This window comes from Podarcis muralis, chromosome 2 (genome assembly GCF_964188315.1).
Source record: "Podarcis muralis chromosome 2, rPodMur119.hap1.1, whole genome shotgun sequence".
In the NCBI taxonomy this organism is placed as follows: Eukaryota; Metazoa; Chordata; class Lepidosauria; order Squamata; family Lacertidae; genus Podarcis; species Podarcis muralis.
The window spans coordinates 54,709,569-54,731,964 of NC_135656.1; the positions used below are offsets into that span (position 1 = coordinate 54,709,569).

The 22,396-nt window shown below is 41.5% G+C and overlaps 1 protein-coding gene across 3 annotated transcripts in view; it reads left to right on the forward strand.

Annotated features, from left to right (window-relative positions):
• The first annotated feature begins 1,419 nt into the window (after window positions 1–1,419).
• Window positions 1,420–22,396, forward strand: part of NR3C1 (nuclear receptor subfamily 3 group C member 1) — a 52,037-nt gene continuing 31,060 nt past the window's right edge. The window contains exons 1-3 of one of the 3 annotated variants that reach the window (XM_077924487.1): window positions 1,420–1,831; window positions 2,626–2,800; window positions 4,148–5,332. In XM_077924487.1, coding sequence (XP_077780613.1) covers window positions 4,158–5,332 — 1,175 coding nt within the window. In that variant the 5' untranslated portion in view covers window positions 1,420–1,831; window positions 2,626–2,800; window positions 4,148–4,157. The remainder of the gene's footprint in view (window positions 1,832–2,625; window positions 2,801–4,147; window positions 5,333–22,396) is intronic. The other 2 variants (XM_028717924.2, XM_028717925.2) reach the window with 2 other exon arrangements.

Sequence of the window (22,396 nt, forward strand, 5' to 3'; positions counted from 1 at the left end):
TTGTATAAGCAATCTTATTGAAATACACACATATCCAGAAAAGTAGGCAAAAAGTCATGTATGTAACACTACATAACCCCGGATATTAGATTTATTAAGACCCCAGAAGTTTGGGATGAAGCACATAAGGCTTCCTTTCCATTTATCTCCATTTGACAAAGTTCCTCTTGATTCTGGAGCTTCAGCTAAAACCTTTCCATGTTGCTACCATGCTAAGAGGAGCTTGACAGAAACTTAGCCAATCTGCACTCAACTTTGAAGTTCTCAAAATGTGGATACTTTGGGATATATGTTGTGACAATGCCATGTGCTACTCCTTAAGTGCGAACCATAGGCACATTTCTATAAAGTAAATCCCACCATCTTCCAGTAGGGCTTTCTCCTGATTAAAATGTGCCTAGGGTGGCAGCCTTTGCCTTTACTAAATGTGAAAGTGTTTTCTAAGCTGCAGGAAAATATAATTTGAACCATTTCACATTATCTTTGGTCATAATTTCCCACTGGGTCTCCCTGGAAAGTGGAATTTGGCTTGCTCCTCACAAAACTGGGCAACCCTCCTTCACTTCTCCTAAAGGAAGACCTATCCTACACAGGGTGGACCTATATCTATTTATATATACAGTATTATATGTATACATCGCACTGTGCTGAATGAGATTTGTTTCCAAGTTGAAACCTGCCGTCTGGCTGCCACCCAGCGCAGTTACATGGGAGTAAACCCCGCCAAAACGAGAGGGGCTTACTTCCGAGTAAACACGCCTGAAAAGGAGCGCGTCGCACAACAAGCGCCACTTTCTTTTTCCTTCCTCTTTTTTTCCCCCCCTCCGCCAAACGCGGGGATAGCAAGCACAGGAAGGGTCGAGCAAAGCAAAAGAGCAAGAAAAGTATTGGTAGGTAAATGGAGGGTGGAAGAGAGAAAGCGAGCGAGCAAGCCAGCCGCCGTGGCCAAAAGGGGGGATTGCGAAAAGCAGGAGACTGAGGCGGCGGCGGCGGCGAAAAGGAGGGCCTTGTTCGGGGCTGCAGTTGCCGCTCTCAGTCAACAGGTTGCACCGTTCCCCCTCGGCTGCCCCGCAATGCGCGCGCTCTCCCTCCCTGGACACGCGCTCTCTGCTATGCTGCGCCCGCGAGCGGCCGGGCGGGCGCGAGCGCCGCTTCCCTTTCGTCTCTCTCGCTCGCGCTCTTTGCATGTCTGCGGGGCGGGGGAGGGGGAGGGGACGGAGGGAGCGAGCGAGCGAGGGAGAGAGAAGGGGGAGGAGGCAGCAGCCTCTGCTGCTAGCGCCGCCGTCCTCCATTTTGTGGCTGGGGCAAAGCCGTAGAGGGGAGCGCGGACGGTGCGGCGGCTGGGAGGAGAGGAGGGGAAGGGAGGAGAAGGAGAAGGGGGAGGGCGGGACGCTGGGTGGGTGTGAAGTGCAGAAGGGGGAAGGCGGGGATGCAGAGGGGGCAGAGGCTGGAGGAGAGGCAGCGGGGCGCGCCAAGTGGGGCTTTAATTAATTGAGGGGGGACAGGAGAGTGTGTGTGTGACAGACAGACAGACAGACAGAGAAGGGGGGAAGAAGAGGAGCAGGTGAGGGGGCCGCCTCTGCTGCTGCTTCTGGCGCCTGTGTAGGGCGAAGGGCGGGGGGCGGCTGCATTCTCATCTGCAAAGGGGCGGCAGCTTTCGCCGCCGCCCCACACCCAATCCCGTCGCCCCGTAACTCTCCTTCCTTCCAGTCTCTCTCCCCCCCCCCAACCTCCGCCCCGCGCCTTCCAAGTTGTTTATTCGCTTGGCTCTGTGGTGCCGGAGCCATGGAAGTTGGCGGCTAGAGGAGTCCCAGCGCCCCCACTGGATAAGGTAAGGGGTGGCTTCTTCTCCATGTCCGTCTGCCTGGCTGGCTGTCGAGACGCGGCGGGGGCGGGTGGGGGCCGAGGAATGGCTTCTACTTTTAGGATTCTCGAAGGGAGGCGGAGGGCGGCGGAGGGAGGGAGAAGGCGGCGGCGGCCTGCTCCCCCCCCCCGTAGAGGTCACCCCCCTCCGTCCCTTCCTCAGTAATGTCTGCCCGTTTCGGCTTCTCCTTACCGCCCCCCCCTCCTTCGACCCGCTTCCCACTGCCGTTAAGACCAGGCGATTTGTTGCTGAGGCGTGAGGCCAGATATTTTTTTTTGGGGGGGGGGGTTGGAGAGAGCTGAGGAAAGGAAGATTTTTTTGGGGGGGAGAAGCGCTGCTCCTCGTCTCAACTTTAAAGTCGTCCACGTTAAATTTGGACGTCAGAGAAGGGGTGTGCGTGCGTGTGTATGTGTGTCTCCCTCTCGCACACACAATATGCGTGTGCGTGCGTGGGATGGGAGGAAGGGGGGTGCGGAAACTGGTTCGCTATCCTATTTCACAACCTTCTCTGGCCAATTTCAATCCCAAAAGGACGATATGCCCAATATAGTATCTCTTTTCTGAGAAATGAAATTTTGTTTAATGATAAAAAGTGCTATAATTTATTGCCCTCCTCGCCCAACTTGCTTCCAGTTGATTTGTGTGTGTATGTTAAAAATGAACATCTGTTGTTGAGAATTGGGTTTTGGGTTTTTTTTTTTAATTTTGAAAGGCGCTCAAAACCCCACCACCCCCGTCGTGCTTTTTTGTTTTTTGTTCAGTTGACGGGGCCCCAAGGGTTTGGAAACCAAGAAGTCGTCGAAAACTCGGAGTTGGAGTTTTTGAAGCAAAGGGCTGGTGGGCGTGCCAGGCAAAATGCTCAACAGGTCCCAACACATTTTTCTTTTCTTTTCGAAATCTGCTTTTTGAAAAGGATAATTTCAACTCAGAAAGAAGGTGCTTAGATATATTTCCTCGGGGGCGGAGAGGAGCTGTATCGTGATAGATTTTCCCCCTTCGGCGTTGCCTATCATTTAATGGCTTTTGCGTCTGTGCAAGAGAAACCTGTGAAAATGTGGTAACTCCAGTTGTTCCCCTTGTCCTTCCCTTTTCCCCCTCAAAACTATGCAACTGTGTGCTTTTTTTAATTACATGATGGCCTTTTTTTTTTTTTTTTTTTTAAGTCTCATGCAACTTTTGACAAGAGTAGGCTGTTTCTCTTTTGCATTATGCCATTTTTTTTTGGCTTGGGGAGAGCTGTTAAGGAAAGCTTCCTATCTTTTAGCACCTTTTACAGCTTTCAGTGTTTGGGGGAAATCTATGCAATGCCCTGAAAAGGAGAACTTAAAAGAAACTAAATACACATTGTTATATTTCTCTGTTACTTTAAGAGTAAACTTTTTTCCATGTTGGCTTCAATGTCCTTTTGACACCTGGTCATTTTTGTCCTAATTTGACCTCCTGATCAATTATTGATGGGAATGCAATTATTTCTACACAAGCATCAGCAGTTTTTAGATACATCAACATATGCCGACTTTAGCTTTTTCTCCATGCAAGTTGGTACAAGATATGGAAGGTTTAAAATTTAAAAGGAAACTGTCTCATTTCTTGTAAGGATTTCACTACAAATGGGTTACTTTTTATTTTACGTTCTCCGGGAATAATATGAAATGTAGAGGATTAAATGTGTGTGTTCTTCTCCACACACTTATTTTTAAATATACATGTCTACATTTTACAATCTACTATTTGAAACTGACCATGGCATTGGACTAAAGTGGAACAATATATTTCTAAAATTGTATTTTTACAAAAACCTGGGTAAAGTTGGGGGGGGGGGGGAGAGAGATATTTGGAAAGTCACTGGTATCACCTGGGAATTTTCCCCCCTAGGCAAAGTTGGTACATTAGGCAGTATTGAAAAACCTGGGTTGGTGTGTTAAGTGAATGGAAATGGAAGTTGTCACATAGATTTTTTGCAAGTATGTATGCAGTAGTAAACAATATTTATTGCATCAGGGACAAATATTACTGGTGTGTTCCGGTTGTGATGAGTTGATGTTATTTTTATTAGTTTAATATGCTTTTACTATAACCTAGATTGGGAAAAGCTTGGAAAAATTCCAGCCCTTTGGATGGATTGGGTTAGAAATTCATTCCAGTATTGGAAAGTGTTAATCTAATGTCTACCGTTTTCTTGAATATGTGTCTGTTCTTTCAGTGTTGGAGCTTCAAGGGCTTTGGATTTGCACTATTCAAGTTTTATGCTAATGGTGAATATTTCTCTTTCTTTATAACCAGTATTAAAATAATGGAGCCCAAAGAATCACTGAAGTCCTCTGGAGGGGAGGAAGCAGGGAAAAGTGCTCACTTCCGTGACAAAGGAGGAATTGTGATGGACTTCCATCCATCCTTTAGGGGAGGAGCTACTGCCAAGACTCCTGCAGCTACGTCTCCCTTGCCTACCCCTTCTCAGTCTGATTCCAAGCAACCGCCTGCTGTGTCTGACTTGTCAAAGGGATTGGGAAGCAATGTGCCGCAGCCAGATCTGTCTAAAGCAGTGTCGCTCTCCATGGGACTGTATATGGGGGAGACAGAGGCAAAAGTGATGGGAAACGAACTTGGATTTCCTCAGCAGGGCCAAATCAGTCTCTCTTCGGCAGAAACGGATTTTAGGCTCCTGGAAGAAAGCATTGCAAGTTTGAATAAATCCTCTAGTCAGGCAGAAGGCTCAAAGGGTACTGCATCTGTGGATGTGCCTCTAGAACAAGAGTTCCCAAGCATGGCTAGTCATGATCTCACTTTAGGGCAAGGGGCTTTAGCGCAAAGCCAGGTTGGCACTAATGGTGGCAACTTGAAGCTGTTTCCTGAAGACCAAAGCACCTTTGATATTTTGCAGGATTTTGATTTGCCACCAGTGTCTCCAGGAAAAGAAACAAATGGGAGCCCTTGGAGAATGGACCCCATACTGGATGACAGCAGCTTGCTTTCACCTCTTGGTGATGATAGTTTTATCCTGGAGGGAACTGAAATGGAGGACTGTAAGCCTCCGATTTTACCAGATACTAAGCCTAAAATTAATGAGTGTGGGGATCTGTTGCACAGCTCCACAGTGAAGTTGCCACAAGTGAAGACTGAAAAAGAAGATTTTATTGAACTGTGCACCCCTGGGGTAATAAAGCAAGAGAAAATAGGCACAGTTTATTGTCAGGCTAACTTCTCTGGGTCAAATATGCTTGGAAGTAAGACATCTGCTATTTCGGTTCATGGTGTCAGCACGTCTGGAGGACAAATCTACCACTATGACTTGAACACAGCACCTGTCACTCAACAGCAGGATCAGAAACCAGTTTTCAATGCCATTCCATCTCATCCTGCTGGTTCAGAAAATTGGAATAGGTGCCAGGGATCTGGGGATGATGCTCTTACGTCAATGGGGGCTTTGAATTATTCTGGCAGACCTGTCTTCTCTAATGGGTTTGCAAGGTAAGAGATGTTTTTGTTCTAAACTTATTACAAGGATAGTTATTTCAGCAATGTTCATTTTGTCTCTTCCTGTAGTTGGAAAGAGAATAATAATTTCTCGTGCTTGTGTGCATGAATTAACACATTGCAATAAAGAAATTACTTTTATTAAATAAAACGACCATCAGCAGTAAAGGATGAATCATGATTTAAAATATATGTCAGGGAAATGTTAAAATAGGAATGTTAAGCACAAATAGATCTTAAATCCAAATAGTTCATCCAGAAGGCTTTCTACAACTAGCAGAACAGTTGGCGTTTCATTAAAATGGTGTGTTGTGCCTGCTTTGGTGTAGTAACTGCAGCCTACGAAACTTTCAGCTCTAGTGTTCAAAGTAGGATTCCCCTCTGCCTTCCCCTTGATCAACAGTATTTAAAAGAGAAAAGATAATACATTATGTTTCAATCTACATTTTGGTTACCATTGAGATATGAATCATAGGAAGACTTTATTCTGTTGATAAAAAAACGTGGAGTAGTCTTTCTTAATAATGATAAATGTGGAAAATATTTGGAGCAGAAGTTTTTTAAAAGTATGTTTTCATTCCAAGTCTGTATGAACAGAAAATTTATCCAGAACCTAGAAATGTGAAATGTGGTGATAGCAACTTACATTTTTTTCATTGTTGCCTCTCTCACTTTTATTTTAAACTTTCATTTGTGCTTTTGTTTCAAGTGATTTAAAGCCTGCACCTTGCTTAAAAAAATTATCCTACGTATTGAAATTGCCTTAAGGCTTATCTGAAAATCTTGATTTGTTCTGCATACATACTTAACAAAATGGTATACAGGTTTTTATTTTGCATTGATCTGGGACTTCCCTTATTACACCTGGATGTGCATATGCTGGTATGCATGGAGCGGTAAGACATTCTAGGAATTTTGGGGCATGCACCAAGCTCCTGTTCCTTATAATGTCCTATTTTCATTCTTGCCCATCGATTCATGCTGCAGGGATGGATAGGGAATCTCATTGCTCATGGGAATCTCATTGTGAACACCATACTTTACCCCTTCACATGGAATGTTTGCAACTAGTATGTTTTGTTTTATGATATTATAATGAGCAACAGTTTGTACTGCATGTTTTTGGAACATTTTTGAGGAATTTCTGCTGAAGAAGAGGGGACTTGTTGCTAGGCTGCTTTTTATCATCAAGTTACTTATACAGTTACTACAGTAAATGTCACTCAAGAAACACGGTGAGAAACTCATGAGACTTAAATACTGTAGATACTGTGATTTGAGTTATTCCTTTTGATAAGAATATGGGGGGGGGAGAATTAGATATATTTTTCCAATATATTTTAACATGAATGCAATGTAAAATCTATAAAATATGCATTAAATGGTAAACTTGTACCTAGGAGTTCGGGGGGGGGGTGTTTAGTGGTAATATTTATCCAACTGATGGCATTGCCTGGCATGTCTGAAATTCTTGCTTGTGAAATACTATACTTTGAAATATGAAAGGTAATGATTGCGGACTCCTTTTTTATGCCATCCCAATCTATTTCTGATATTTAATTTAAACCGTGTATTTAGAAGTTGCTTTTATTTCAGATTGTTCTGCAGTTTATTTATAGGAAAGCAGCACTAATATATACATAGTTCAAGCAACAAATACGTTTTTCAGAAAATGCTAAACTGCTTGTGCAAGCTCCTCAGGTCTCCATAGCGCTCCTTCTTCCTTCCTTCCTTTCCTGCGTGGAATAGGAAATGAACCAGAGACTGGCTTATATATGTGAACCAGCACTCATTGTTTGTTTCTCTCCTAACAAACCATGATAGTGATTCAAGTATGAACATTGGTTCACCATCAGTTTGCTAGGAAAAAAGTGTACGTAATGACAGCTCAGCCTCTAGTTTCCTCTTCCACGTGGTGGTGGAGCACCATGGTACTTTTGAGCAGCGTACACCAGCACACTACATGCTTGCTTCAATCCTAATGATTTAAAGTGACATGCAAACCAGGCCAAAGATCCTCATGGCACTTTAAAGGCTGACTAATTTAGGACGGCAGGAGAGTTTCTAGGCTGGAATATATTTCATCATCCAGAAACTTTGTGACTAGGATTTGCTCATGACATGGCCATCTAACTCAGATAAAATTGACATAGCTAACAATATTTATACTTTTTAATGCTGCACAGCTGAACTCTTGTCTAATACAACCTTTAGAACAAAGTGAAAATTAATTATGTAAAATTATGAAAATGATTCTTTTGTAGGACATTGTTGAAACAGTGAATGTACTTGATTGGTTGACATTTATTCCAATTAGTAGTTTATTCCAATTGGTAGAAGAACTAAAGAGCTCTACAAAATCAATATCAGTGTTATGATGAATAACTTGTTTTTCAAGTGGGACATGCCTATTGAGCTAGTAACTCATAATTTCAAGTTTTTCAGCATGATACAGTTGCAATCCTAGTCCTAATTACCTGGGAATAAATCACATTAAATTTAATAGAATATCCTTTTGAGTATAGGCTTACATGGTTAGGAATATAGTCTACTGGAGTGGCAGTCTTTAACTAATTGCTCACACATTTTCATTGGCAAGGCTGTAAGTTAAGGGCACAGTTTGATTTGATATTTGGTGGAGAGCTATTTTGTTTGTGTGATAATACCCTATTAGGAAATTTAAAAAGAAAATATTAAATATGGTTTTATTCCTAAGAGCTTACAGAATATTTTATTGGTTTAAATGTAAACACTTCAGACATCATGCCAACCCCTCATTAAGGATGCTGTAGTTATGGTTTGGTGCGATGTCCAGATTAACAACTGTTTTAACAGTAAGCCTGCCTTTAAAGGCAGTTCCACCACAGAAAAGAGACACTAAGCAAATGGAAAGAGAAAACCTATAGTAGCTCTAGACCAGGGGTAGCCAACATGAAGCCTTGCAGATGTTGCAGGAGTTGAACTTCCATTATGCTAGACCATTCACCACGCTGACTGGGACTAATGGAAGTAAGGAGTCCCAACAATATCTGAAAGGCACCAGTTGGGTACTGCTAATTTAGACTAAGCTGTGGCCTTCATTTTAAACAACAGTTGCTGCAAACAGTGGTTTAGCATCTTTTAAAACTGAATTTCAGCAGAAATATGAATGCCTAGGGGGCAATAGAGGGGCTGTTATTTTCCAGTTTCCCATCTTTCCTATTCTGAAGTGTCTCAGGTTTAAGTAATTGTATTTCATCTCTGTGTGTATGGTTGCAAGGATGATAGTAAAGGTTTTAGTCTGTTGAAATGGGAAAGCCATATGGTAGGATTACAAACCAAATAAAAAACCATGGCTTGCAAAATAATGGCAAAATTTAGTTTGTACTAAAGGGGAAGCAAATAATTGAAATGAGGAAAGAATAAGCCTTCAAATGATGGATTGACATTGTGCGTGAATGAGGTTCTGCAGCAAGGATAATGCTCTCCAGAGTTTGTTGGAGTACAGTTCTCATCACCTGGAGTAAGGATGGCTAGTAGTCAGAGATGATAGAAGTTATAGTTCATATGAACACCACAGATTCCCCATTTCTGATCTATACAGCAAATACTAATGATTGTATATGCATTTTGGAACATACCTAGGCCAGTCTGCTGAAAGAATAAACCAGTATCATTGTGGAAGTACATAGCTAATTTGTCTATTATTAAATATACTTTTTTAAAATTTCAAATACAGCTTTCATTTTAAAAGATTTCTGAAGGTACTCCCAACTTGCTAATTGCTAGTTGTGTAGATTTCTGCCACATGTGATGTATTATTTAGACTTCGCATTTCATGATTTGATATCTGCTCTTATATCTCGCCTGCTTCTCCATGTATTGTTTAATTTTTAAAAAATAGTTATTCTAGTCTGTCATTATGCTTCTCACTTCCTATCCAAGCACATCTGATTTCTCTTGTAAAAGTCACTTTGACAGATTCATTTTGGAGCCCTTGTGAAACCTGATCAGATGTGGCTGGGGAAACTCAGCCAGATGGGCAGGGTATAAATAATAAATTATTAAATTATTATTATGCATGCTTTCTCAGAAGTAAGACTGGGCCAGTTCAGGCAGAAACAAACCGCAACAACCCTTAGGGTCTCACACTCTCTCTTGTCTCTTTCAGTGCAGGTGCGATGAGACTGAGCGCTGCAGTATGTTTTTTTGATTAACTGAAGTTTAATATTCAGTTTAAACCCTAAAATGTGTTTTAGACTATGGTTAAAAACTATGGTTAATCTTAACCTAATGTCTGACATTGACTTGTTTCATACAAACCATAGTTTCATCATGTTGGTTTTGCACAAAACAACAAATAGTTAATTAAAACTGGGACACAAGCTTCCAGTGCCCTCTTTGCAGGTGTACAGAAGGGGGAGGAAACATGCATGAGCCTGAGAGTTGCTGGAGCTTTTCCTACCACAATACACATCTTACTGAATTAAGTCTTGCTCCTAAATAAAAGTGCAGCCATAACTAAATCTAAATGAAGACTCTTGTGGCACCTATGTTGCTCCATGGCATGATAAAGCCTGAAGTGGGCTGTATAGAACACTCAAATTCAAGATGCGTTTCCATTCCAGTGTCATTCAGATGTTTAACCACAACTTCCATCAGCCCCAGTAGTTAATAATAATAATAATAATAATAATAATAATAATAATTTATTTGTTGTTGTTGTTATTCCACGACCATCTGGCTGGGTTTTCCCAGCCACTCTGGGCGACTAAATAACTGAAGAGCACCAGGGTTGGGAGAAGAATACAGTGGTGCCTCGCAAGACGTTCCGCGATTCTTTTCTTCTAGCGGTTTTTTCGTCTTGCGAAGCAACCCCATTGCCGGCTAAGCGGATTAGCGCTATTAGCGATTTAGCGCTATTAGCGGCTTAGCGGCTAAGCTGTTAAAAGGCTATTAACAGCTTAGCCGCTTTGAAGAAGGGGGGGAAAGCGGGGGGGAAATGGCGAGACTCGCAAGACGTTTTCGTCTTGCGAAGCAAGCCCATAGGGAACTTCGTCTTGCGAAGCGCCTCCGCGACGGAAAACCCTTTCGTCTAGCGGGTTTTCCGTCTTGCGAGGCATTCGTCTTGCGGGGCACCACTGTATTCAATACCACTTAGGAAGAATAAGCAAGTGTATGTGTGCGTGCGTATGTTTATATTCAAAACAGTATCATTAATATCCATTTAATACCCGAAGCTTAATACCAGATTGGTATTGCCTAGTTTTAGCAAGTGAAAATCATTTCATGGAAGTCCTAGGATGGATGTACAGATTTGTATTTAGCCTTTTATTTGTGTTGTATTCTAGATGTGCTACTTTGTTTACCAGGAATTCACAAAAGGATAAGGGAATGCAAAGACACAAAATAGTGCAGATGGAATGTGCACTGCTATGTGAAAGGGGCACAAAGTTTTCCCAAGTTAGTATTCTATGCATGACAACTGCCTGAAAATGGCTTCAACTAATCTGAAGGTTTGTAGTGGATACTAGAGTGGTTCCTGTGTAAAGACAAACTAAAACAATTTGTTCTACTATGAGGAGCACCATTCTGGTATCTGGATTTTGCCTGTCAAAACTAAGCATTTAATAATTTTCGTTTGGAGATTGTGACTGGATTTTCCAAATCCATTTAATCAAACACTTATACAGAGGTACCTCTGGTTATGAACTTAATTCATTCTGGAGGTCCGTTCTTGAAACCATTCTTAACCTGAGGTACCACTTTAGCTAATGGGGCCTCCCGCTGCTGCCGCACTGCCAGCACGCAATTGCCATTCTCAACCTGGGGCAAAGTTCTTAACCCGAGGTACTACTTCTGGGTCAGCGGAGTTTGTAACCTGAAGCGTCTGTAACCCAAGGTGTTTGTAACCCAAGGTACCACTGTACTTAATCCTCTAGGCTCTACCATGGCTCTACCTTTGAAATAAGTGAGGTATGTCTTATATGTAGGAGCTGGCTACAGTATAATTTTGGGTTATTGTTTTTGTTTGTTCTGATGACAACTAATAGAAAGCACTGCCTCTTTTTATCAGCAATCTACTAATCTGTTTCTCTGAAGCATAGGTATTTGAGCAATTGCAAGGGTGCATCAATACAATCAGGAGGGTAGAGTGTTGGTTCACCCAGAGTTAGGTATAAATTTGCCCAATAGTTTTTTCTGATATTTTTTAACAATGATGTGAGAAGTTGGTACACGTTTCATGACACTAGCCATTGATTTATTGACTTTCAAGCATGTTTCTCATACACTGAGAACAAAATTCTCATTTACTAATTTTACATTAAACCAGGTGAGAGTAGCCAATGGGTCTCAAACCCCTGCATGCTCCAGCAGATTGTGTGGGTGATACCAATAGTGGGTCAAATAGCCAAGAAGACGTTTCTGCACATGCTGTAGAGCAGGCATATCCAAAGTCATTTTCAGGGGCCTAGTTCGACCCCTGTAGCAGTTTCCTGGGGGTGAAATCCTAAAAAACCCTCAACAAAACAATTTCAATCCTAAAAGAAGCTCAACAACTCCAACCCTTTAAAAAACTCAACAACTTCAATCCTTAAAAAGGGTCAACAACTTTGGTCAGCCCCCACGGCCCTTCACTTCATCAAATCTTGTATGTCTCTCTGTAGCAGACTCAGCCCTGTAACTACCCTCAAATTAAATATAGTGGACCCACCACACAGTACACCAATTAAGCCAATTTATACAATTTACCACAGGCTATCTTGTGGGAGGGAAACTTTGATTCAGGGAGTCTCAGGAGGAGTTGATCAATGAAGAAAAGTATTATTTACAAAAGTGGAACAAAGTTGGGTCAGGAGACGCATTCTTTCAGGTAGAAATCAGTTTATTACTTAAACCAAATATAAAGATGTCACAGGCTTAGAAACAGTAGTATATGCACAGCTTTTCTTAAATTTCAGTTGCTAAAAATCAGTTTTTAAACTTCAGGTAGATGTTGTTTCTAAAATAGGTGGTAAAATGCTTAACTCAATTTCTGTTACTTCACTCTCATTCCTTTGCTTAGTTATTATGACAGGTGTTACAGTTAAATACTTCTGACACAGCTCAGCTTACTTCCCATCTTAATACTTTGGTTTATGAGCGAGGGGCACCTTTTGTCAGTTACCCACTCTCTTAACAATCCCACTCATGAAGTATTTCAATTAGTATAACACACCTCACCTCTTGTTACTGGCTTGGGAGTCGCCTTTTCATAGAACAACTCTCCTCTCCTGATTGGAATGAGACCCAGGTAATTTGTAGTTCAACAGCTTCATACTTCCCTTGACTCAGATTCGGCTCTACAGTTAACTTGTGTCTGTATACCTTCCCCAGACATTCAACCCGGTCTTCCTATCTCAGCTGCAAGGCTCTCTTGCCAGCATGGTGTAGTGGTTGAGAGCAGTGGACTCGTAATCTGGGGAACCAGATTCGATTCCCTGCTCCTCCACATGCAGCTGCTGGGTGACATTGGGCTAGTCACACTTCTCTGAAGTCTCTCAGCCCCACTCAGCTCACAGAGTGTTTGTTGTGGGGGAGGAAGGGAAAGGAGATTGTGAGCCGCTTTGAGACGCCTTAGGGTAGTGATAAAGTGGGATATCAAATCCAAATTCTTCTTCTCTTCCTCTTGCTATAGATCATTTCTTCAGAGAAGATGTTCATCTCAAATCAGAACCAATTCTCTCAGACAAACCCTATCGTAATCACACTGTCTCCCATCTCAAATCAAGCCCTATCTCTCAAACTAAACTCTAACTCCAGCTCTTTCCCTTTTCTAAAGGTAAAGGTACCCCTGCCCGTACGGGCCAGTCTTGACAGACTCTAGTAAGCGGTCCCTATTTATCTATTTGCACCCGGGGGTGCTTTCGAACTGCTAGGTTGGCAGGCGCTGGGACCAAGCAACGGGAGCGCACCCCGCCGCGGGGATTCGAACCGCCGACCTTTCGATCGGCAAGCCCTAGGCGCTGAGGCTTTTACCCACAGCGCCACCCGTGTCCCTTTTCTATCCCTATCTAAAAACTCCTTCAGAAACTGCTTCTCTTTTTCTCCCTCTCCAAAGTGTTGCTCCACCCCCTCTAGCCAGCAGTCTTGGGAGCCAATCAGAGCTATGCTCCAGCACTCTGGTGAGATTTTGAGGAATTTCATCACCAGACTCTGGTCTGGCTCTGCTGTCCATCACAGCCTCCTTCTGGCAGCTTCTGCAGCTGAGCTCCTGCCAAATGTATTGCTCTGCTTTCCTTTGGACCACATCAGCAAGGCCAAGAGGGAGGGGGTCTTGTCGTCTGAGTAGCCCAGGACCTCCATACACACTGCCCAGGCGTATGCCCTGGGGAGGTCACTTTGATACTACTAACACAGTGGTTTGACTTCACCCCCAGAGTGCTTACTGCATTGCCTCTGGAGCAGACATGTGCCAACAACATTTCTAGCGTTGAGTTATGCTTCTTGTGGGTGACATGGGCCACTTGCATAGGGAGAAACTTCAGAGGTGTACAAAAATAGTATGATTGGAAGTGGTTTGAGATTTGAAGGAAATCTCCTGCAAGGTGTGAAACAAAATGCCAGTCACCTAGGTAGAGATTGGAAAATTCTTCTGTTGCCCGTTGCCTTGGTATGTTTAAGCACTGAGAAAGATATGAAACGTTTCTGCAGGAAGGAGAAAGAAATCAGTGACATTGAGTACAAGCCAGCAAAATTTTGACTGACTCACAGTCAAGGCAATGGAGTGGGGCATAGCTGCAGTTGACCGTTCCATTTGATTGAGGCAATTAATGAGTAACATTTTGCTAGATTATGCACACTTGTTTTAATTCTCAGAATTTCAAACCCATTCTGTTGGCAAATGTGCCAGTTAAACTGCCAAGCAATTTCTAAGGGAGAAAGTGTGCAACTAAGCCTATGTCTTCTGGTCATTCTTTCATAGCTAATATCCATACTTCAAAGTTAAAAACTTCTTAAATTTTGAGATGATACTGGTTTAAAGCTTACATTCTTCATGTAGAAGCAAAAACATATCTCAAAATTATCAAAGAAGCTCTGTGTTTGAGGGGATGTGAAATTTCTATATGTAGCATGAGACAACATATTGGCTCATTCGCCCACAAAAGTTATTATTTGCTGACAGCGTCATCAAGTACAGAGTATGTGTGAGACAACCTTCTACTACTCCACTGTGTTTCATTTCACTATTTAGATCTTGACCCGTTCACCTACTACGGTATATTGCATAGATTTGAATTAACTGATTGGCATTACCATTCTGCATAAAATGCAAGTGGTGAAGATTCCCCAAATATATTGTTTGTTTTCTGCTTCATATGGGCAGGGTTTTTCCAGAAGAGTTACACTCATTACTCACTGTTACCACACTTACTCGGAACATGTGTCTACACATCTGCGAACTATTTCTCTGTGTTTAGGGAATAAGCCATTCCAAAATATGAATAGTTTGAGAGAATTTAGCTCAGATATGCTAGAGGAGCATTTTCTCACTCCAATCCTGGCTTTCATTTACACCATACTGAGTAACTTCAGATTGTTTAGTCGAAGTAGCAAAATGCCTTCACAAGATACACTGCAGAGCAAGAGAGATGCAGTCACAGCCATTTCAGAAACTGAGGTTTATTGAGAAAGTACATTATAGTCATACCTCGGGTTAAATGTGCTTCAGGTTGAGCATTTTCAGGTTACGCTCCGCGGCGACCCGGAAGTAATGGAGCGCATGCACAGATGCTCAAAATGACGTCACGCGCATCTGCGGAAGTGGTGAGTCGCAATGCGCAGTTGCGGGTTGCATTCGCTTCAAGATGCGAACAGGGCTCCGGAACAGATCCCGTTCGCATCCAGAGGTACCACTGTATAACAATGTCACTTTAATAGTTAACTGTTAAGGCTGTTCCAGGGATTGGGGTGGGGGGAGAGAGCAGAGGATTAGTAAGATGGCTGCCAGCCACAGAGGCTGTGTAGTGATCTGCTTGGCTTCGGAAGCAGTCTGAAGTATAAGACACAGAATGTTTCTTCCTTACATGCTGTGTGAAACACTGGAAGTGGGAATGAAGATTCCTAACATTGGGGTAATATCCAGAAAGAAGGTAAAAATAATAGATTTTCCTCAGCTACACCAATACTTTACTAGACATAATCCAGAGTAGGGATGTGGACAAAGAACAGTCAGATGGGAGACCAGGGCTAGTCAGGTTGAGTCTGCTATGGTTAGACATTGTGGATTACCAAATGGGATAATAGTAACAAGCACTGTCTACAAATTTGTTCTGTGAACAACACATTTTGGAAATTCATATGACCCTTATTTCAGATTGATCAGATTACAGTGGTACCTCAGGTTACATACAGTTCAGGTTACATACGCTTCAGGTTACAGACTCCGCGAACCCAGAAATAGTGCTTCAGGTTAAGAACTTTGCTTCAGGATGAGAACAGAAATCGTGATCTGGCGGCGCGGCGGCAGCAGGAGGCCCCATTAGCTAAAGTGGTGCTTTAGGTTAAGAACTGACCTCCGGAACAAATTAAGTACTTAACCCGAGGTACCACTGTATAAAAGAAAGGTGGTGGCATCTGTTTTCCCTGTTCTGTCCATCTTTGCTGTTTTTGTTCTAGCCAAGAGCAAACAACATGCATAACAACACCTGCCATTAAATTTCTACTTTAATATAAAGTTAGTTTTGCAAGCATATGGGAATCGGATAAGATCTTTTACAGATGTGAGTTAATTCCTCAGCCCTTTAATTTTCCTCAGACAAGTAACTTTTGCACATGGATAACTTTTATTAAAGTTCTTGTGTTTCAATAGTGTACTGTTCAGAACTCGACAGCAATTTGCTCAACATCTTAGAGGGTCTGCATATGTTCACTTTCTAGCAAACTGTGACATTCTGCTTCTTCAGTGCTTTAATTTTTAGAAAGTCAAAATAATTTCCTGACTCATTAAAATGAGTGGCTTTTACACGCCGTAGAATCTTGGACATGTAGTTTGTGGATCCATCGCTGGACAGCAAGTGAACTTGTAAATAAGATTTGTGCCAGCTGGCATGCAACTATCCTGAAACTTGTGACTTGTACTTTGGGTTAGAAAAATGTCTTTGTCTTTTTTTTAACCTAGTCTTTAAGGTGGTTCCAAGAAAGAAGCTCTTTTGCTTTGGTTATAGTTGCTTTGTCATGCATGCAAAAATCTCAATTACAGTTAAATGTATCAATTATATAGTGTCTGCTCTGATAATTTGCTATTTTAAGTCAAAACTCTTAATCTGCTACACCTTTAAAAGTATACCTTACCCTGGTGCTACATATTTTGTCTGCTAAAAAAAAGTCTTTCTCTTTCCCCTACCCTCCCTCTGGATCATGGTTTCTTAAAATAAAAAAACTTATTCAGTCTCGTCCTACAGTTCCAGTTATGACATAATAAAATATTTTTATTTTATAAATTTACTGAACCACTTTTTAACTAAAAAACCCCCTCTTAAATGACAAACATAAACAACTACACTAAAAACCAATCATAAAAATATATCCCACACTTAAAAAACAACAACAGATTATTTGTTTGTTCATTAAATTTAATCCCACCTTTTCTTCCAAAGGAGCCCAGGGCAGCAAACAACAAAGCAGCAAAACAATATGAGTAAAACAGTATAAGTAAAAATACAATAAAACATATTTAAAACATTTAAAATCAGTTTATATTTTGGTTAAATCAGGATGTACTTTAAGATTTCATCATAATTATTATGTATGCGTGCAGAAAATATGTGAGCACCCATTCAATTTAATTGTGACAGTTTAGTCAATTACAAGTCCATTAAATGTGAGAAATGTTTCTCAAATTCTGTTTGCTATAACAGTATATTATATATTGTTGCATACAGAAATGATAATATATCTTGTATTTTAAATTATGTGTTGAGATGCACACATACCTGCCATTATCATCAACATGTTTCTTGCAGTGTGTGTGAAGTCTACCATACATGTGGTTGTGATTAGTTTATTTTCAGATCATCAGTTTCATAGAAATACTTCTGAATATCACACCACCAAAATGTGTAGGTTAGTAGCATGGCCTCTTCTTTATACTGTATACTAACCAAGCATGTAGAAATGATAACAATGATGCTGTGTACGTAGTTGGTGTGCGTATGAGTTTACTTTCACTTTTTTACTTGATATGCGAACTATGCATTTGTCGTGTGATAAGCAACCAACTTTCAAATTCCAAAGTGGGATGAGAATTTTAGAATTTTCCTAGCACTTACACAGCAGCCCATACCTTCTCTCCAGCTTGGACAAAAACTTGGGAGGTGGTTCAGTAACCGCAAGGCCAAGGTGCCTGGAGAACCTTCACCATAATAGCTCTAAATGGTAAGGAGCTTCTTAAGTTGCTCCTTGACAAAGGGGTGCTATTAACCCCCTCTTTGAGCATCAGACAAGCTAGAAGGGGCAGGAAAATAGAGATAGTTTTGACCTGCAGCTTAGGCTAGCCAGAAATTGTGCATTTGTGTTTAGAAGGATGTAAGAGTTGACTTTCTTGAACATACTAAAACTTGAATGCAGTAGGGCTGTATGCAACCCACACCCTCACTCTGAAACATTGCACCCAAAAATTAGAGAATACTAGTTCCAGATTCCAGGGACAAACAATGGGGAATGGCCTTCATCTTTTTTGCATCCTGTTTGCAAGTTTCTCCAGTGGTATTGGACTGCTGTTGGAATCAGAATGCTGGACTATGTGAACCATAATTTAATCCAGCAAGAAAATCCTTACATTTTGAGGACTTGGTCTTTTTGAATTTCAATTAGTTACATATTTTGTCTGGATGATGACATAACAGACTTTGAAAAACAAAACAAAACTGTGGCACATGGTTGAGGTTACTTAAGCAGCAATTGTGGCACAAGTACTATTTTTCGATTCTCAAAACATTAGTTCGGAGCAGCATAAGGTACGTTTGGTCCACAGGAAATTGGTAAATTGGCAATAAAATTGACTCCATAAAATTCTTTGAGGTTTGTTTCTTTCTCTTTTTACAAATAAGCAGTGCATAAATCTTATGAAATAAATAAGGCTTGGGACCTAAGTATCTGAAGGATTAGCTTTGGGAAGGATGTGCCCAAGTGTTATATTCCTTATGACCTTTTCTGTGTCGTCGTCCCCCACCACCTTCAAAAGTTGGGGTGACCAGAGAAAAAACCTTCTTAGTTGGAACACTCCATATGCCAATTGATGTTCCCAGGGAGGCTGGCCTGGTATTAGCTTTGGCTTTTCAGCACCAGAATATAGACCAGGCTTCTTCAACCTTGGCCCTCCAGATGTTTTGAGACTACAATTCCCAGCATCCCTGACCACTGGTCCTGCTATTTAGGGATCATAGGAGTTGTAGGCCAAAAACATCTGGCGGGCCGAGGTTGAGGAAGCCTGATAAAGACCTTTTGGTTTTTTCCAGAACTTCCAGCACTTTAAATTCTTATATTGCTGCTTTTGTGGTTGTTTCTATATTTTACTTTATTTTGTTTTATCTTGTGCTTTACTGCTCTTCTGTTGTATACTGTTTTACATCATTGCTTATATTTTGATTTTTAAAAACTTGTTACCATTTTTATTTAACTTTGTAAGCTACCCTGAGAGCTTGTGCCTGAAGGAAGGTGCAACAACTTGTAAATAAATGCTTGCATAAATTAAAAACATTTGGTGTAATTGTGTGCGGAACTCTTCACGATGAAATGCTATTTGTGGGTATAAGCAGGACAGGAGTTTTACAAGGAATACATATTCACATAATTTACCATTGCGCTAAAAGTACAGCCATAAATTTTGTTCCTGTGTTAATCCCTCTAAAAACATGCATTTAACCACAGGTTTTAATAAGAGCTTACCGAAACAAGGAGCTAAGCCTAGTAGCATGGTTTGCTTTGTTCTTTACCCACAGGCTTTATCGTTTATCAATTTGACATTTTTTAAATATTTCTGAGATGAAACGTAAAATTAGTGGTACAACAGAATCATCATACCTTTGCTTCTAAGTCATTACTTCAAAGACTGTGCCTTTTAGCAAAATTTGACACAAACCAGGCATAATTGTACGTGCTTGTGTGTTCTTAAAGCTAGATTAGTCTTAAAGGGATTGTATAAGGTCTGAGGCGAACAAAGGTTATTTTGCTTTTAGGATAGAATGAGGAATTTCTTGACGGCCTAAGCACAAACGTTGTATTGTTTTAACTTTATCTAAGGGTTTGTATCCAATTATGTCCTTCTGCTAGCAGGCAGTATTAGAAACTGAGATATGAAAGTTAGGAGCTAAATGGTACCTTAAACCTAGGTTATGGACACAACAGAATGTCTAGGTGCACTTTTTTATAACTAGAATGCAAAGCTAAAAATGAATGAACTGTAGCTAAAATATTATCTTCATTTTTCACATGGTCTAGTCCTTACCCTGCCCACCCTCCTAATATTCTTGAGATGGTCTCTTCTCCAGTCTTCAGAGAATAGATGGAAGTGGGGAGGCAGAAAAAGGTCCTCTGTTCCTTCCACTCTGCAGTTTTAATCTAAAAGTTTAGGCGCAGTACTGCACCCAGAGCTCAGAAACTGCTTGCGCTAATGAATTGCCCTCTTGTAGAATGTGCCTAGAGCAATGGGAGTCTCAAACACAGCTAGCAGAATGTTCTTTCCTTTTGCAGTCCCACTTCACCATGCTGTTCCACTGGGACAAATTTTGGGACCTTCCAAAGTGGTTGCAGAAGGAAGGGGAAACTATCTAAAACAGCCCCACCCTTTGTTTTTCCTCATGGAATCCCAACCAGGATCAAAGAGCATTCTGTCACTAGAGAGACATAATTGGAAACCATCCTGTATCTTCTGCATTAGGCTCTCCAAAACCAACAGCGTGCTACACTGTTTGTTCACTTTCCTCAATAAAGGTTCAGTGGGTTTCCAAATGCTTTGGATGTGGAAGACCTCAGCAGAAAACCATTATCCTCACCTCATACAAATTTTAGTAACCTTATAGAATAACGTTGGAATAGTTGTTTTTTTGTGTTTTTTTTGGATTTGACTCCAACTCCCAATTTCAAACTTTACCCCACCCACTTGATCCTCTCCCTTTAATATGCTAATCCCTCTAATCTAGACTAGTGACTGATAACTTCAGAGTATTTCCTGGAAATATTTGAGACGCTACAGTCTGAAAATAATATGGTCTACTAGCCTCTATGGCAAAATATAGTTAGGAAAAGATGCAGCAGGTCTCTGGGTCAATAGAGATCACAAATCATAATATTGCCCCAGTGTGACAAAACGTCAAGGACATTGAACTAGTGGTTCAGTTCAGGGTAATGTAAAAATACTCTGTGAAAGGCTTTGCATGAGTCAAATGTTCTGATTTTTGTAGACAAGGAAAAAGGTGACTAGAAAGAAATTGTTCCTCTAAAACAGCCTTTCTCAACCTGTGGGTCCCCAGATGTTGTTGAACTACAACTCCCATCACCCCTAGCTAGCAAGGCCAGAGCTCAGGGATGATGGGAGTTGTAGTCCAACAACATCTGCGGACCCACATGTTGAGAACCGCTGCTCTAAGAGATATACCCTTGTATTTTCTTCAAAGACATATTATTTTGTCAAAAACTGTGCTTCTGTTTTTGACTACTGGTATGAATTTCTGTAGTTTAAAAGCATCCCTCCTGGCATCTTGCAAAGAAGGGCATTGTGTATAAACATGCTACCCAGCTGATGCTTTAATAAAACTAAATCACACCATGATAATAATTATACCCATTTATACTTGTTAGACTTTTAAATATTTGTGGTAACACAAGTAGACAGTAGTTTTATATTAAATGCATTCTATATACTTGCACAAAGAATGTGCAATGTCTAAGATTCCTGTGGGCTATCTTATAATAAGAGAGTGATCTCCTAAGCAAGTTCTATATAAATAGTCTTCATTAATAAAGACCTGTTAGTTTCCTTGTTTGAAAAGTAGTAAACTGGCAGGGACTGCCAGGGCTCTGAAGAGTGTGTGATGGGACCAGGGGAGGGAACCAGAAGAGGGGACGAGATTTATGAGATATGACGTCGCCCACAATACAGGAACCAGGGAAAGAAGGATAGTCAAGGCAGATTGAGATGGAGGAAGGTGCAGTGGATGTGGTGGAAGAAGAAGAGGCTGTTCAGCAGGCAGATGGGTCAGTAGACTCCCCACCGTCCCCTGCCCCACTGCCTCCTCGAACCAGGAGGGGCTTGAAGCAGGAAGAGCAGTAGCACCTTCCATACAAGAGAAATCTTAGGTTGCAGGTATGCAGCCTGTCAGGGGAGGGTACATAAGTCGGCAGAGGGGCATGGTTTCCTAGTGTCCTAAAATCTGATAACAGAATTAAAGAAATTCACCCTTGAGGCATTGCAGGAGATTATGGTTGATATAACAGACTGATCATACTTAGAAGTAGACCAGTAGCATACCTGCTTAGCATTAGAATTAATTTTTGTACTCCCGTTTTCAGATGGAGGTTAGATGATGTAGACTGTTTAGAGGTTCCACATACAATCAAGTGGCATGTGAATTTTATAAAGTAAATGTGTATGTTGCTCATTTAGGTCGGCAACCTAAGGCCCATCGGGGTCACTTAACCAGCCCATGGACCCCCACCACCTACTCGGTCAGCTCCCATGCGTCGTGCTAAACCGGAGCAGAGCAGGGACCAGCTTCCGCGACGCTGGCTGGCTTCCCATTGGTTGCAGGAAGCTGCTGCAGCCAATGAGAAGCTGTGCATGCCTCCTCCGCGCCAGAAGGAGCGTTTACGCATGTGTGCATGCACTCCGGCTCACCCTGGCGTCTGCGGGACCATGAACCAGCCCAAGTCACAAAAACTCTCCCGACCCCTGCTTTATGTATTGTGTAACAGCAGTGTACCTGCAGCAATTGCATAAATCATGAAGCTGCTATTAATACGTACTAAATTACAGACATAGCTGTCTTCTTTCAGTCAGTAGGAAAGGTACAAATTAGTTTGTCTGCTTGTCATATTCTA